This window comes from Cetorhinus maximus, chromosome 5, assembly GCF_964194155.1.
Source record: "Cetorhinus maximus chromosome 5, sCetMax3.hap1.1, whole genome shotgun sequence".
NCBI classification, from domain to species: Eukaryota; Metazoa; Chordata; class Chondrichthyes; order Lamniformes; family Cetorhinidae; genus Cetorhinus; species Cetorhinus maximus.
The window spans coordinates 69113436-69131330 of NC_135883.1; the positions used below are offsets into that span (position 1 = coordinate 69113436).

The 17895-nt window shown below is 41.5% G+C and overlaps 1 protein-coding gene and 1 non-coding gene across 5 annotated transcripts in view; both read left to right on the forward strand.

Annotated features, from left to right (window-relative positions):
- Positions 1-17895, forward strand: part of LOC144680703 (signal-induced proliferation-associated 1-like protein 2) — a 637588-nt gene that overhangs the window by 373835 nt on the left and 245858 nt on the right. For all 4 annotated transcript variants that reach the window (XM_078541960.1, XM_078541959.1, XM_078541961.1 and 1 more), the window contains exon 10: positions 16544-16818. In XM_078541960.1, coding sequence (XP_078398086.1) covers positions 16544-16818 — 275 coding nt within the window. The remainder of the gene's footprint in view (positions 1-16543; positions 16819-17895) is intronic.
- Positions 12322-12412, forward strand: trnay-gua (transfer RNA tyrosine (anticodon GUA)). Its single transcript is given in 2 exon segments — positions 12322-12358; positions 12377-12412. It is a non-coding gene; the product is annotated as a tRNA-Tyr (tRNA).

Genomic DNA, 17895 nt, shown 5'->3' on the forward strand with positions numbered 1-17895 from the left:
AATTGCATGTCAGAAATAGAGGGTAACTTAGGTGATAAAAAGAGAGAGGAAATTAAGGTAATTAATATCAGCAGAGAAAAAGTACTGGAGAAAGTTAGGGGACTAAAATCCGACAAATCCCCAGGACTTGATGGGGATTAGAACCCTAGGTTTCTAAAAGAGATAGTTACAGAGATAGTGGATGTGCTGGCAATGATTTTCCAAAATTACCTAGATTCTGGAACACTCAGGCAGTTTGGAACTTAGCAAACGTGACTCCACTATCCAAGAAAGAAAGAAGAAAGAAAACAGAGAACTATAGGCCAGTTAGTCTGACATCAGTTGTTGGGAAATTGCTGGAATATATTATTAAGGAAGCCTTAGCAATGCACTATTATATCATCAGACAAAGTCTCAACATAGTTTTATGAAAGAGAAATTGTGTTTGACAAATTTATTAAGGGCAGGATCTTCCGGTTGGCAAGCGGGGGTAGGGCCCGCTTGCCGACATCTAAAATGACGCAGCATGATGTCGGGTGGAACTCCCGCTGTGTGCCTGCCGACCTGTCAATGGCCTATTGAGGCCATTGAAAAATTAATTAAGATCATTAATGGTCCACTCCATCCAACCTTAAGGTTGGCGGGCAGGCCGGGAGCTCTGACAGGCTTCGGAAAAAACATGAAACCTCATCCATGGGCGGGATGAGGTTTCAATAAAAGTTATGGACATGCCCCAACTCATGTGACAGTGTCACATGAGGAGACATGTCGGAATTTTTTTTGCGCGCATGTGCGAAAGAACGGACTCTCTGCTGAGGGAATCCCCCCCCTGCTCGCACAGGGAGCGCATAGCGCTTCCGAGCGGACGTCAAGCTGGGTGGGCCTTAATTAGCCCACCCACGTAAAATGGCGGCGTGCTGCCGATCGGGGGCGCTGACTGGAGGCACGCCCACTCCCACACTTCACCCCCCACCCCCCACCAAACGGGGGGAAAATTTTTCCCTAAGAGTTTTTTGAGCATGTAACTAGTAGGGTAGATAAAGGGGAACCAGTAGATGTAGTATATCTGGATTTCAGAAGGCATTCAATAAGGTCTCTCACAGAAGGTTACTAGCCGGGATAAGGACTCATGGAGTTGTGGGTAATATATTAGCATGAGTAGAAGATTGGTTAATGGACAGGAAGCAAAGAGTAAGCATAAATGGGCCATTCTCGAATTGGCAGGCTGTGACTAATGGAGTGCTGCAAGGTTCAATGCTGGGGCCTCAACTACTTACAATCTATATTAATGACTTAGACAAAGAGACAGAGTAATGGGCTGTAATTTCTGACTAGTGCTGGCCCGCAGGAATTAGAAGAAATAAATACCTATTTACCTGGTCTTGAAAATAATGTTGACACTTCTATTCGCTGGAGCTGCTTGGGGCCTGCATTGAAAGACTCCTTGCAGGAGTCCATGCCCCCAGCAAAGTATAGCTCAAGTAGATTCAAGGAGGACATACCCCTCTTTTATGGCATTTGCTGCCATAAAACAGGTAAGTTTAACAGGCCAGGGAGAAAATAAGTGGGTAGGATTTGGGGGGTGGAGGTATCTGGGGGGATGGGTTGGAGGTCCGGGAAGGCGGATGGGTTGGTCAGAAGTCCATGGGGAGTGGGGGGAAGAGGATCTGAGGTAGGGTGTGTGTGTGTGTGGGGCCCAAGCTGCCTGGTTTAAATTTCAAACAATGCATAGCAGACAACTGTCAGTCACCATCAGTGGTGAATTCTCTGTGACAATGTCACTTGCCAACCAAGCAGCACTTTCTTCACATGCAGTGTAAATTGTTGTTTATCCCCATATTGGTATTCTTGAGTATCCAGATGAGTGCAAGATGAAAAGCTTAGACATGTCTCTTTTTGCAGCAATACTCAAATACCCATGTGGTGAAGCTTGAGAAGCTATGCAAATGGTTCAGATCAGAACAGGCCTTAGTAACAAACATTGCAGCGAAAAGGCTGATCAGTATTTGAACTGTTCAGCAAGCCATTTGATGCTTGTGCATATACAGAGCCTATGCTGTCCCTGACAGCCTATTTCTCAGTTCCACATTATGCCCTTGCCTCCTCCGAGCTGCTGCACTGTTTCTAGCTCATCCCCTGGTATTACTGCCAGTCTGAACACTTTCATCCCCACTGCTCACCAAACTGTTGGTACAGCTCTGTAGTGCCGATATTAACATAATTCTTATCTTTGTTAATTATAATTTTACTACAGTGTAATTTAGGATGAGGCCCTGGGCTTCAGAAGTGATAGTTGTCTGTATTGCACAGTGCCCCCTGGGTCACACTTTTCTGACAGCTCAATCCTTTCTTGAGACGACTGTCTATCAAGTGTAAGTGTGGTAACTATGGCAACATCGGGCTCTGTCAGATAAGTGAGGAACCCTTTATCTCTCTGGTATTACAGCAGCTGCTGGGTGTGTTTTTTTTCTGATGTCACCTTTTCATGCAGTGCGAGTCTATCTGAAAATGAATGAAAGAGAATCCAAACAGTCAGATTCTGCTTCACTGCATTTCTACTTTGCAATCTATACATGGCCATTTATCCAACATTTTGGCATTCTGTAAGCTTCTGCCAGTTGGATAATTTTGTTTCTGTTCCCTCTCTGGAGCTAGAACTTGGATGAAGAATTCCAATATTAATCTTTTTGCCCAGTTTACATTATAGCTGTAGGCTTAGGTTGTGATTGACATGAAGGTTGCCAAAGTTAAAGGTTCAATGTGCTTTGCTTCAATCCAAGGCAACAGTGAATCAAGCTGGCATAAACAGCCATTTGAAAATCTAATTTTCTGCTGTGAAATAACAGAAGCGTGCAGTACATGAATTAGCTAGTAGTGTAATCCTGCCTTGCACTGCCACTGATTCTGGGCGGGCAACAGCATGAAAGCTGCAGAAATATCACTCACATTTCATCCCTTCAGTGTTCTTTTGCTTACTAGAGTCCTGTCATTGACATTGAATTAAAATTTTTGTTTAAATATGAAAGCTGTTCAGTGCAGGAGCCTATAAGCAATGGAATATTAATCACATACTCAGAATGGACTGCAGACAAACTGACTCAGTACATATGCAGTGAGATAGGTAACAATGCGTGAAGATATTTGGGTTTGCAATGGTTCTACATATACTCGCATTACAGCAAAAATTTTTGAAGGTTAATCTTTACGGAACGCTCACAATGCAACTGAAACAAAATCTGTTTGGCTAATTTTAAACCAGAGACATTTTTCAATGAATCCCATGGGCTTGACATTGACTTTTCTTGAGGTTTAGTTTAGTTTATCAAACAAGTAATTGAAAACAAATCCAAGGCATTGATCCTAAAGCCGTTGGTTGCAGGCAACTAGGATTCCAATTGGTGTGAGACTGTACCAACAGTGCCACCAGTGTTACTGCCAGGTCACTAACTTTGATCATAAGCTGCAATCTACCCTATAGAAAATGGAGTAAATAAAACCTGTTCTGTTGTAAGAGCTGCTGGAACCTTCCTTATGGTTCTAACACTGTTTAAATGTGTACAAGCAATAGACAAAATAGCACTTAGATTCCTACTCACAACTGTCTTTTTTGGTATTTGAGACTGAAATATCTCATCATGTACTTTGGAGTTCCTTTGGCCACAAGCCAACTGCAGTTGATTGATCTCCTCCCTGGTCTCTTATCAATGCTGCTGTCTTCCAGATGTGCCTGAAAGTAGCCTCAAAAGGTGACTTTTGAGGATGATATTTCTTCTCACCGTGGTATGACTTGAGATCAGAAGAAAAGTCGAGGGGGTGGTTGAACCTGTATCTCACCAGAGCAATAGTGTGGTCCTCTGGTAGGTTATGTGGTTTCTCAGCACGTGTGTTATATTTAAACTCTCATGGAGGGTGCATACTTCCTCTCCACCATCTTTGTCTCCTGTTTACATAGGATAACATGGGATATACAGCACAAAAACAGGCCATTTGGCTAACCAGTTAATGCAGGTGTTTATGCTCCACTTGAGTATTTTCTCATCTAAATCTACCAACGTAACCTTCTATTCCTCTCTTCCTCAAATGCATGTCTAGCTTCCCCTTAAATACATCTATACTATTCACTTCAACCACTCCCTGTGGCAGTGAGTTCCATGTTCTTACCACTCTTTAAGTAAAGAAGCTTCTGCTGAATTCCCTATTGAATTTCTTGTTGACAATTGATGGCCCCTATTTTTGCTCTTCCCCACAAGAGGAAACATTTTCTCTCTATCCACCATATCAAAACCTTTCATAATTTCAAAGGCCTCTATTAGGTCACCCCTCAGCCGCCTTTTTTCAAGAGAAAAGAGACCCAGCCTGTCAATCCTTACCTGATGTGTATACCCAAGCATTTCTGGTATCATCCTTGTAAAGCTTCTCTGCACCTTCTCCAGTGCCTCTACACCCTTTTTATAATATGATGACCAGAAGAGCACACAGTACTCAAGTGTGATGTAACCAAGATTTGACATTGGTTTAGCATAACCTCCATATATCTGGAAATAAATGCTTCATTTGTTTTTTTTTTAAATGGCCCTGCTAGCCTGTGGCGCAACTTTCATTGGTTGATGTATTTGTACTCTGATCCCTTTTGTTCCTCTATTTCACCTAGATTTGCACTTTGCAAGTTATAAGTGACCTCCCTATACTTCCTACCAAAATGTACTACCTCACTATCTATGTTGAACTTCATTTGCCAATTTTTTGCCCATTCTTCAGGTTCATTAATATACTCCTGTAATTTGTTGCAGTCTTCCTCTGTATTGGCTATCTCCCCATAATTTGGTGTCATCTGCAATTTAGAAATCGTTTTTGATTTCAAAGTCCAAATTGTTGATGTAACTTGTGAACAGCAGTGGTCCCAGCACTGATCTTTGTGGAAAACCGCTTCCCACCTTCTGTCATTCTGAATATCTCCCCTTTATTCCCACTTTCTGCTTTCTGCCTTGAAGCCAGCTAGCAATCCATTCTGTTGTCATGACTTTGGGTCACACTTTTTAAAGTCAACTTTTCCCATTATGATTTTCTACATCAACATCTCCAGTTAAAATTTGGCATTTTAAGTGTTGCAGTGATTTGCAGTCTCCCCTCCACTATTGATGCTGTGGTGTCTCAATTTCCTATGCAGGTACACCATAATTGGTGGCACTGTTATGATCAGTCTTTCCCCATCCCAGGTGGTTTCTGGTGATGCAAACAACAGCAGCTACTACTTAGATTTATATAGCACCTTTAACATAGTAAAATATCCCAAGGTGCTTCACAGGAATGTTATCAATCAAAAGTTGACACTGAGGCACATAAGGAGATATTCAGATGAGAGCTTTGCCAGAGAGGTAGGTTTTAAGGATGAATTTAAAGGAGATAGAGAGGCGGAGAGATTTAAAGAGGAAATTCCACAACTGTGGTCCTAAGCAGCTGAAGGCATGACTGCAAGTCGCGGATGCCCAAGGGGCCAGAATTCTAGGACTGCAGAAATGACAGAGAGTTGTAGGGCTGCAGGAGGTTACAGAGATAGGGAGGGGCGAGGTCATGGAGGGTTTTGAAAATAAAGATGAGAGTTTTGAAATCAAGCTGTTGCTGGGAGCCAACATAGATCAGCAAGCATGGGTGATGGTTGAACGGGACTTAGTGTGAGATAGGATAGAGGTAGCAAAGTTCTGGATGAGCTCAAGTTTATAGCACAAAATGGGAAGCTGGCCAAAAGTTTTGGAATAGTCAAAGAAACACATACAAACTCTGCTCTATTAATAATGTTTTCTAATTTAATTATATTTAAATATTATTACCTTTCATAATTAATTGGGGATGGGAATGTTCAGTGGCTGATGCTGAAATTTTAGCACACTCCCTGATCTAACTCTCTTGTGCTTTGCAAATCGACAACCAAACCGTGCATTTCTGTTCCGTGAATTCTGAATGGCTACAGGTCTGTTGAATGAATGGCATGTCTCTAACTTAATATGCCCTTGAATAGCTGCTAGCCTGACCTATAAATGCCCATTTGTGTGGCCGACAAATTCTTAACCTGGTCTGCCCTTTCAATGGCTATGTTTGTAGCTGTTGACTTCCATTCCAACCTACTGGTTAGATGCTGGCTGCCCCTGTTTTCCCTCTTAGCCCTCTGTAATCCTTGTCTTTTATTTCTTTTCCCTCTTGTTCCTGATTGTTGCTGTTCGCTTTTTCCATCCTGTTGCCCTTAGCTATTTCCCTGTTGTCACCCTAATTTTTATACGAACAAGGAGCAGGAATAGGCCATTCAGCCCCTTGAGCCTGCTCCACCATCTAATAAGATGATGGCTGATCTGATAGTAACCTCAAATCTGCATCCTGCAAACCCGATAACCTAGCACCCCCTTGCTTACCAAGAATCTATCCACCTCTGCCTTAAAAATATTCAAAGACTCTGATTCCACTGCCTTTTCAGGAAGAGAGGTCCAAAGCTCACGACCCTCTGAGAGAAAAAAATTCTCCTCCCCTCCATTTTAAATGTTAAATGTTTAACCTGTTATTTTAAAACATTGACCCCTTGTTCTAGATTTTCCTACAAGAGGAAACATCCTCTCCACATCCACCCTGTCAAATCCCCTCAGGGTCTTGTATGTTTCAATCAAGTCACCTCTTACTCTTCCAGACTCCAGCAGGTATAAGCCTAGTATATTCAACCTTTCCTCATAAGACAACCGGCCCAATCCACGTATTGGTCTGGTAAACCTTCTCTGAACTGTATCCAACGCATTTACATCCTTCCTTAAATAAGGTGACCAATACCGTACACAGTACTCCAGATGTGGTCTCACTAGTGCTCTATAACTGAACTATAACCTCCCTACTTTTGTATTCAATTCCCCTTGCAATAAATGATAACATTCTATTAGCTTTCCGAATTACTTGCTGTACCTGCATACTAGCCTTTTATAATTCATGCAGTAAGACACCTATATCCCCCTGCACCTCAGAGCTCTGCAATCTCTCACCATTTATATAATATGCTAATATGGACAATTTCACATTTTCCCAAATTATACTCCATCTGCCAGATCTTTGTCCACTCACTTAACCTATCTATATCTTCTTGCAGCCTCCTTATGTCCTTTTCACAACTTACTTTCCTCCCTATCTTTGTGTCATCAGCAAATTTGGCAACCATCCCTTCATCCAAGTCATTTATATAAATTGTAAACAATTGAAGTCACAGCACTGATCCTTGTGGCACACCACTCATTACATCTTGCCAACCTGAAAAAGACCCATTTATGCCTACTCTCTGCTTCCTGTTAGCCAGGCAATCTTCTGTCCATGTCAATATGTTACCCCCTATACCATGAGCTTTTATTTTCTGCAATAACCTTTGATGTGGCACTTTATCAAATGCCTTCTGGAAATCTAAGTACAGTACATCCACTAGTTCCTCTTTGTCCACAGCACATGTTACTTCCTCAAGGAGCTTATCCAAGTGCCCTGCCATAACGCCCTTAATCATAGCTTCTAACATTTTCCCTACGGCAGATGTTAAGCTAACTGGCCTGTAGTTTCCCGCTTTCTGTCTCCCTCCCACTTTGAATAAGGGAGCTACATTTGCTATCTTCCAATCTAATGGGACCTTCCCCAAATCTAGGGTGTTTTGGAAAATTAATACTATATTATCTCCCGAGGCAAAGGCTGTCGATGTTACCAAAGCAGAAGTTGGTGTTATTTGTGATGGAGACTATATGAAGTTGGAAGCTTAGCTTAGGATCAAATAGGACAATGAGGTTGTCAACCAACCGCTTCAACTGTATACAGTAGTTGAGGAATGGCTTGGAATTGATGGCAAAAGCAGGGACCGCAGACATGGCTTTGGTCTTCCTGATGTTTTAATTGTGGCTTACCCAACGCTGGATGTCAGACAAGTAGTCTGATAATACCAGGGCATTGGAGGGATTGAGAGAAGTGGTGGAGAGTTAGAGCTGTGCAATCATTACTGTATGTGTGGAACCTGTTGCCATGTCTTTAGACAATGTTGCCAAATGCTGGCATATGGTTGAGAAGGAGGAGTGGACCAAGGTTAGGCCAATCCAAGGTTGGGAAGAGAAGCCATTGCTGGAGATGCTTTGGCTATGATTGGATAAGTAGGAGTGAAATGAAGCAAAGACAGTCCCATTATGAACAGTTAATGAAAAGCATGATGTCAGAGACTACAGAAAAGCTGAGAAGGGCAAGATGGAATAGTGTTCCACAGTCACAGTCACATAGGGTGTCATTTAGAACTTTGACAAGGATCATTTCGGGGGAAACTGATTGAGAAGTTTAAATGGATTTGCAGAAAAGATGGGACTGGCTTGGGAGACAGCAACACATTTCAGAACTTTTAAAAAGGAAAGGGTGGTTAGACATTGAGCAGTAGTTTGCAATGATGAGAGGGTGAGTTTTTTTGAGGAGGATGAGAGCAGTCCCTGAGAAGAGGGAACTGTTTACAAAACAAGCTAGTATGGGAGCCAGGAATGGATGATCAGTTTCAAGGGAATGGACCAAGGGAGCAGGACATAGGTCTCGCAGCCAGGATGAACTATGAGAAAGAATATGGGGAAATAGGAGAGAAACTAGAGAGGTTCAGGAGAGCCTGGGGAGAGGTTCACTTTGGCAAGCATGGAGAAGAGAGAGAATGGTAGAGGCAGTTGAATGAATAGTCTGAATCTTAATTACAGAAGTACATGAGCTCTTTGCACTTGTTGGGGAGAGGGCTTTAAAGAGAGAATTACTGGTGGAAAAATAAATGGTTTGGATCAAGCGACAACAGAATGTGAGCACGAATGAACACTTGGATCGAGGTAAAAACCAACCATTGTTTAAGAACCAATTTGATGCTGGAATGGGAACGATTTTTGCAACATCAAACTAAAATGGGCTGCAGGGCCACCTTTATCCATATTTATCTTGTGAATGATACCTAAGCTGTGCCTGCAGCCTATAACCCTTCTGTGATTGTCTTTTGTTCCTGGTTCTTTAGGCATCTTTCTCTTGTAGTTTATTCATTGCATGTATATTAGTGATTTACAATTAATCACTTATTCTACTGGATAAACTTATTCAAACTTTTCCATAAACTAATCTTGAGTTCTCTTGATTTCCACAATGGTGCTGCTTTTTCTTCTGAATGTAGTCTGCTCCTTTGCCTCTACCTAAACAAAAACTAAGACAATAATATTTAAAACAGAAAAAGCTGGAAAAACTCAGCAGGTTTGACACCATCTGTGGAGAGAGAAGCAGGGTTAATGATTCGAGTCCATATGACCCTTCAGATTTCCTGCATCCGCAGTATTTTGCTTTTAACTAAGGCATAATGATGCCTTTCTTAAGTCTACCCGTTGAAATAAAAATTCAGGTAACTTAATTTGTCAAACCATTCTTCCCATCATCCTGTTTAATAAAAGAAACCTGTAGCACTTGTTGTGTCTGCTACAGTCGGCAGTCTTGTGTTGATCACTTGATTGCAGTTGATTGCTACTGACAGTGGTGCGCTGTTCCACCCTATCCTACACAGCCTTCCTGTACTCTTTGACAGAGCAGCTGAAGATGGTTTCAAATGAGTTGTCTCCTTATAATGACTTACTATTTCCCATCAACAATTGTAAACAAAGTGAAGACACACTCTTTTTCTTACTGGGTGCCAAAGGCTTTCTCCAGAACTCTATTAATTTAGCTGTTTATCATTTAGGAAATGTTTTGAGGGTTGAATGGGCAAAGAAGTTTTTATTTTTAAATGCCATTTCCTCTGCTCTTTGTTTCTGACATAATTGTGACCTGGCTTTCAGAATCAGCACCTTAAACACCAAGCCAGTCTAGTGTTTTTAAGAATCTCCTGAGTTTTTTTAAATGATGTTTTCACATCTTCGAATCCAATTAATTTCACTCCGAATTTGTCCCACAATTTGAAGTTGCTCCTTGATTAAAGGAATTGGCTGCTTTTAACTAAAGTGATACAGCAAAAGGCATATTGTAGATAGTACTGTAGAGTTGATCAAAAACAAAATGCTCTCCCAAAGAGAGAAGGGAAAATCAACTGGTGAATCAACCCGTGACCTCTTTCCTACTGACACACTAGGAAGCTTCTGGTTAGCAACTGCCCTGCCTACCTATAGATGACTAACGCACACTGCAAAAAAACCGAAAGAGAGGGAGAAAGAAGTTCATTACAACACTTGCATCCCACACTCTTTGTTTCAGCTACATTGAAAGCATTTCTTTACAATGTGTAGCAACTCATATTTCATGGAGGCATAACCACTCTGTTAATGCGTATACTGGAGATCCCATGGAGCTCGCAGGATCTCTAAGCCCAAGTCGAGTTACACTGTACTTTTGTACCTCTTAAAGGTTGGTTACAGAGAAACCATTAGTAGAGGTTGTTACATTTAACCTTGGTGAGAGTTGATGAGAAGTCTAAAAATAGAAGAAAGTGAATTAACAAAGTTTAAAATTTCTCCAATGTACTGGTGAAACATTTATCACAGAGTTCTGCTCTGAACTCATAGGGCAGGAATGATTATCAAGTTTCATCATTTCCGGATTCTGAACCACTCGCTGATTTCTATCTATGACACAACCCCCAGGCGCCACATAGATATTATGAACACCACAGAAGTATAATTCAGGTGCGTCATAAAATACAGCACAATGTCCTCAAATGTTGCTTTATCTGTGAGATGGTAAATGAATCACACATCTCGGGATTTAACTGTGAAATCAGTCAAGTTCATTTTGAAGATTAAAAGGAGTTTTAACATTTATTCCAATCCACCGGTTAACCTTTTGTAACATTGTTGACATGTAGTCTAAGCTTAGAGTGTAGTTGGTTGAGTGTAGTCTAATGTGAGCTGGGCGGGGTGGGCTGAATTGTATGTTAAAATTTAAACCACTGTGCCTATGATGAAGCCAGCTGTGAGAGAGTCTATTTTCTACATCAGATATATCAATGCTGTATGTAGGAGATAAGTATTTTGTTTGTTCATTTGGAAAATAAAGAATTGTCTTTAAAGTAACAGAATTTTATATGATTAAAAGAAAACTGGACATGTATGCAGTGTGCCATATTTGTACACAACACCTTTCTGTCCAATACTGTATTATATCGAAACAAAGAAATAACATGCATTTATGTGGGGTCTTTCACAACCTCAGGACATCCCAAAGTCATTGAAGTACTTATGAAAGTATAGTCATTTTTGTAAGGAAGCATAGTAGCCAAGTTGCACACAACAAGATCCCACAAAAGCACTGCTGCTAATCTTACAAAATTCTGTAACTTTGAAGACTCCTGTTGATTCTCTGATTCAGCAAACAAAATAGCTTTCTTCTACATACAGCCTTCTGATTGGAAATCCAAATCGATTCTAACAGATGGCCCCACCACATCTCATCTCTCTCTCTCAGATAAGCGGCTGATTATCTCAACGTCCCATGGTTTGGATGAGATAGATAAACAAATAATCTGTTTTAGTGATATTGGTTGAGAAGAAAACCGTAGTCATCAGTCCCTTAAAATGAGGAGGACATCTGCCAGGTTCATGATTTGCCTGCCTTCAGGTGATTCAGCATGCTAACCCTGGAGCCACCGTCTTTGGGCAGAGAGGACAAAGAGCTACCCTGAGGGAAGGGGTTCTCAAGCCAGGGTTCTGCTCCCTCTTCTTCCTCTTTCATCGCTTCTCTGCAGCAGAGTTTATGCAGCCAGCTTTCAACTATGTTACAGCTTGTTGGATAGGGTGCTGTTACCTGAAACAAAAACAGAATTACCTGGAAAAACTCAGCAGGTCTGGCAGCATCGGCGGAGAAGAAAAGAGTTGACGTTTCGAGTCCTCATGACCCTTCAGCAGAACTGAGTGAAGTTAGGAGAGGGGTGAAATATAAGCTGGTTTAAGGTCAGGGGTTGGGGGGGGGGGGAGGGTGGAGAGAGAGAGAGAAGTTGTGGGGGGGGTGGCAAGCAAGCAGTGATACAGATGATCAAAAGATGTTACAGACAAAGGAACAGGGAGGTGTTAAAGGTGGTGATATTATCTAAGAGAATGTGCTAATTAAGGATGGATGGCAGGACACTCAAAGTACAGCTGTAGTAGGGGTGGGGTGGAAAGACTGACAGGGTATTATAGTTATAGATTTAAAAATAATGGAAATAGGTGGGGAAAAGAAAAATCTATATAAATTATTGGAAGAAACAAAAGGGAGGGGGAAGAAACAGAAATGGGGGTGGGGATGGGGGAGGGAGTTTAAGATCTAAAGTTGTTGAATTCAATATTCAGTCCGGAAGGCTGTAAAGTTTAGTGCTCCCCTTCGATAGCTCAGCTGGTAGAGCGGAGGACTGTAGGTGACGTCCCTAACTGGAATCCTTAGGTCGCTGGTTCAATTCCGGCTCGAAGGAAGTCTCCTCCTGCTGTTACCTGATACTGTTTGTGGCAAGTTCCTCCCGTGCACCAATGTCAATTTGTCCCATTTTAAGTGAGAACTTCAGTGCCCTTGAAACTTTTTCTCTGTCCACCTTGCTATCCTTAAGTTGTGAAAAAAGGATCTTCTTCAGAAGCCAATTATTTGGCATGTGTCCAGACGAATGGAGTTGATTTTGCGTGGTCATGATTGCAACGCTGGAGGAATTGGCTTTGGTGAGGATGGTGCAGTTTGTTCACCTGTCTTCCCACTTGACTCTATCTTAATAAGAGGCCTCCCTTCTAAGACGGAGATGGACAAATTTTTTCTCTGAGGGTCATTAGTCTGTGGAATTCTCTTCCCTAGAAAGCCGTGGAGGCTGGGTCATTGAATTTATTCAAGGCTGAGTTAGATAGACAAGGGAGTCAAGCGTTATGGGGGCCAGGGATGGAGAGGGGAACAGACAGGAAAATAGAGTTGAGACCACAACCAGATCAGCTGTGATCTTGTCTTAGTGGAGCAGGTTCGGGGCGGCCAAGTAGCCTGTTCCTGCTCTAGCCCCTGTGTTCCTATATTTGACTTGAGTATCCTGCAGAGACATTGCTGGTGGAAATTCTCCAGTGCCCAGAGGTACATTTGGTAAAAAGTCTGAGAAATTGAGCAAGAGTTCTTAACCACCAGCTTTATAGATCACTGCAGAACTCTTGCTTGGACTACAGACTTTGTTTTTCTTCATCTTTTGAACAGCATTTTGTGAGGGGAGAAATATTGGCCAGGGCATCATGGGAACCCCTCTGCTCTTCTTCGAATAGTGCCATGGGATCTTTTACACCTACTCGAGAGGATAGATGGCCCCTTGATTTATTTCCTCATTCCTAACATGCCCTCTGACAACACTGGAGTGTTAGCATAGATTAACTGTTTAAATCTGGAATGAGGCCTGAATCTATGGCTGTCTATGTCAGAGGCCAGAATGCTACCACAGAGCTACAACTGACAATTAAGTTTGGGAATAAAGGGACAGCTTTAAATGCATCCTTGAAGTTGTTGTCTATGAAAGTGCCACTCACATTTATTGTTCATGCTTTGGGAAATTCTGGCATTTGTTTGGAGCTTTATACTTTAAGGACCTGAGAACATAATTTTTACTCAAACCTCAGGAAACCCTATCTATAACAAAGGGACATCTTCAGCTGCTTCATGACCTTCCTTCCATCATAAGGTCAGAAGTGGGGATTGTTCACTGATAGTTGCACAATGTTCAGCATCGTTTGCAACTCCTTAGATACTGAAGCAGTCCATGTCCAAATGCAGCAAGACCTGGGCAATATCCAGGCTTGGGCTGACAAGTGGCAAGTAACTTTCACGCCCCACAAGTGTCAGGCAATGACCATCTCCGACGAGAGAGAATCCAACCATTACCCCTTGATGTTCAATTGCATTACCATCACTGAATCCCCCACTATCAACATCCTGGGGGTTACCATTGACCAGAAACTGAACTGGACTAGCCATATAAATACTGTGGCTACAAGAGCATGTCAGAGGCTAGGAATCATGCGACGAGTAACTCACCACCTGACTCCACAAGGCCTGTCCACCATCTACAAGGACCAAGTCAGGAATGTGATTGAATACTCCCCCACTAGCCTGGAAGAATGCAGCTCCAACAACACTCGAGAAGCTTAACACCATCCAGCACAAAGCAGCCCACTTGATTGGTACCACATCCACAAACATTCACTCCCTCCACCACCGACGCACAGTAGCAGCAGTGTGCACCATTTACAAGATGCACTGCAGGAATTCACCAAGGCTCCTTAGACAGCACCTTCCAAACCCACGACCACTGCCATCTAGAAGGACAAGGGCAGCAGATAGATGGGAACACCACCACCTGGAAGTACCCCTCCAAGTCACTCACCGTCCTGACTTGGAAATATATCGCAGTTCCTTCACTGACGCTGGGTCAAAATCCTGGAACCCCCTTCCTAATAGCATTGTGGATGTATCTACCACATGGACTACAGCAGTTCAAGAAGGCAGCTCACCACCACCTTCTCAAGGGCAACTAGGGATGGGCAATAAATGCTGGCTCAGCCAGTGAAGCCCACATCCCATGAATGAATTAAAAAAAACAAGCTGAAGATATTTGTAACATTTCATGGCTGATTTCATGCCTAAATTTAGTATTCAGTTTCAAACTGAAAATCATTTTTTTACTTTATTTCTTTTATACATGTTATTTATATAGCTATATAATAATGTCAGAAATTAACGTGTTTCAATTGCAAAAATAAATGCAGCGTTGAAACTGAAACCTCCAAGTTGCATGTTTTCCTGTCAATTTCCATGACCTTTGCTGATTTCTCATACTGCTGTGTGATATGAAGAGCTTTGCGCAGAGGATTTGATGCTTGCCTTTTTGATCTATTTGCTGTTACCTATCCTATTCTGTTCCACAGTATCCATGAAGCTATTTCTCAACCTTTGTTTTTTGGTCTGTCATTATTCTTGTCTCCTTCTGGAATTAAATTTAATAAATTCAATATACATCATAACCAGATTAAATTAAATCTTTGAGTATGTTCTTCAACTCAGTTAATAATTTCTTTCTTACTGTAGCAAACTTTTGGTGAAATTTCTGTTTTAAGCCTCTGCTGTGATTTTTTTTGGAGACTGTTCTATATTCCTAGTTTTAAAAAAATTATAAAATGCAGTTTACAGATGAAATAACGCAGTGTTTGCTTTGTTGTTTTTCTCAGTTAATAATCAATGTTTTTACCCATGTTTAAGGCATCTACAAATTGGTGCTTGTAATTTGGTGTAGAAATAATCCAAATAGCCAGAATAATTATGGTAGCCTCCATGGATTTAAGAAGTGTGATTATCGCAGTGTCAGCCAATGAGCTGGAAGCAGGTTGGGACTGAGTGGGGAATGGTTACATAATACAAATTAAGAGTGCAAAATCAATCCCAGCCACTGACAGCAGTGAGGTCCCCAGGAGTGATTGATAAGGGAATTATCAAATCATCTCCATTCTGGCGAGGAATAGTGTTGTCACTGTTTGCAACCAAGAAACCCCACGTTAAGAAGAAACCGCTTAGTGTTCCAGAAACTCATCAGGGAAGCTCTGCATCAGTTCCTGGAAAAACGAACTAAATTCCAAGGTCAACTTTTTGACTAATTTTAACAACCTCCTGTGTGTCTGAATATGAAGGTTGTGCACTTGTTACTCACAATCCTACAGAAAAAAACTGCAATGGAAATTAATAGTTATAACTGGAAGATTTTCATAAGATAAGTACAGGCTTACCAAGGCTCCTGATTTGTCCTGGAGCCTTCTGGAATTAAGGAATAATGCTCTAGGTACTCCAGCAAACCTGGAGAGAAATTACATGGACAATTTTTTCACTTCTTTCACTCGGCCCTGTTTCACAAACAGCAGGGTTGCAGTGCATCCAGGATGCAATACTTCAGTGAAACCATGTGGTGGATAGAGCAGTTTCAGGAGCTAGAGGATTGTAGGTATTGTTTCCACCATTATTGGCTAACTTAGCAGGTAACCAACAATGGGGGTGTGGTAGTTGAAGATGGGGAGTCACGTGATGAAGCCAATCGTAATAAGATCTAATCAAAGTTGGGAACCCTAGATATGTGAGAGTAACAGATAAATGACACTGTAATTGTAAGAAACTTTGAAAATCTGGCCTATTGTAGCTTATATTTGGAAATGCCAAACAATTGGTCTGGGAGAAGAATTTTGGAAATCAATCATTCTCAAGCAAATCAAATTCCTTATTTGTTCCCTCTGAGGTAGATGTTGTCTGTTATTTTGAAGGGTATGAATGTGAATCACATTAAACTTGGAGAATTTGAGAAAGAGCAGTTGGCAGACAGAAACATACTTTGTCATGTACACAGTTGTGAGGTATAGGCTATTTCAGGACAGTCACATTAGAGGCCATTTCTGAGTTACAAAGATGATCGCATTTCACCCTTCTGAGGATAGTGTATACTATCAATAATTTTGAAGATAGTAAATGAGCTCAGGCGAATTGACTGAGTTATCTCCTTGCATTTGTAAAAATTATTAAATTACTTAATAATGTGATTCTTCTTATCCAGTTAGTGACCAGAGGCTGTGAAACAGCAGAAATGACTCTGAGAAGGAATGGCCTTGGACAGCTAGGATTCCACGTTAACTTTGAAGGTATTGTGGCAGATGTTGAACCATTTGGCTATGCATGGAAAGCTGGCCTGAGGCAAGGGAGTCGTCTCGTTGAGATTTGCAAAGTAGCTGTGGCAACCTTGACCCATGAGCAGATGATAGACCTTTTACGAACATCCGTGACAGTGAAAGTGGTGATTATTCAGCCACATGAAGATGGATCACCCAGAAGGTAAAGAACTTGGTCTTTTTGTGACATGTTGTCTAATGATTTATGGTGTATGTCTTTTGACAGGTGCTTTAAAGAGATTTGGACAATAGCTAAAGTGTTGCGAGTATCTTTATCCTGCTCATAAACTGCAGGAAAGTGTAGTGATGTCTTTGCCATCTGCCAGCAATGAATTTTATCTTAGTTTTAATGAAACGTAATGTTTTTTAAAAAGTGACCAAATAAAGCTGGGAAATGCTCTAAAACTTTTTACTGCAGCAGTGCAAATTACCCATGACTGGCATAATTTTTACTTTAAAAAAATCCTGTTGCTGGGATTGAGCCTGCCTTAAACAAATTACTAAGGCAATAACACCCCTGTAACAAAATCTGTTTTGTTTACAAAAGACAGCAATTGGAAGGGAAGAGCTGCATGCTTTTTGTGTTCAAAGCCCTTGTTTATCTCAATTGATGCAAGCTTGAATGAGATTGGTTGTAAAGGTGTTAAAGTTGCCAGCTACTGGCTCACAATTAAATAACATATTGAAGCATAGCATGGGTTCTCCTGTCTCAGCTGGCAGTTGGGTTGGTGGAAGTGGTGAGTGGGGTAATATTGATGAATTTCCTGGTGGTCTGTGGTGTAATTTTAGCCCCAAGCTTCGAAACATATTTTTCTCAGTTCTTCCACTCCGCCACCTCTCTGCCTCCAGCCTCCTCCAACCCTTAAAAAAAAATAAAGCTTTGGTAGAAACAAACATGCCCTGCTTTAAGGAGATCATCATAAAGATTACAAATCAGCATAAGTTTTTATGTATCCTAATTTTTATGTAACTAGACCTATGTAACTTGAGGTTTCGCTGCATCCATTCTCGTGTGTGTTTTGACTGCTGCTCCGAACCTGAGCCCATCAATCTATTTCCACTTTTGCTCTTTCTTTTTAAGTCCTTTTCTCTTTAACCCTCCTAGATTCTCTTCTGCTGTCATGCCACTGTTCACTTCTCCATTTTCAGGCACTCTGTCCTCTCAATTCCCTACCCCAACCCTTCCATACTCCCCTACTTTCCTGCTCTCTTGCCGCTGTCCAAGGCTTGACTCCTTAGT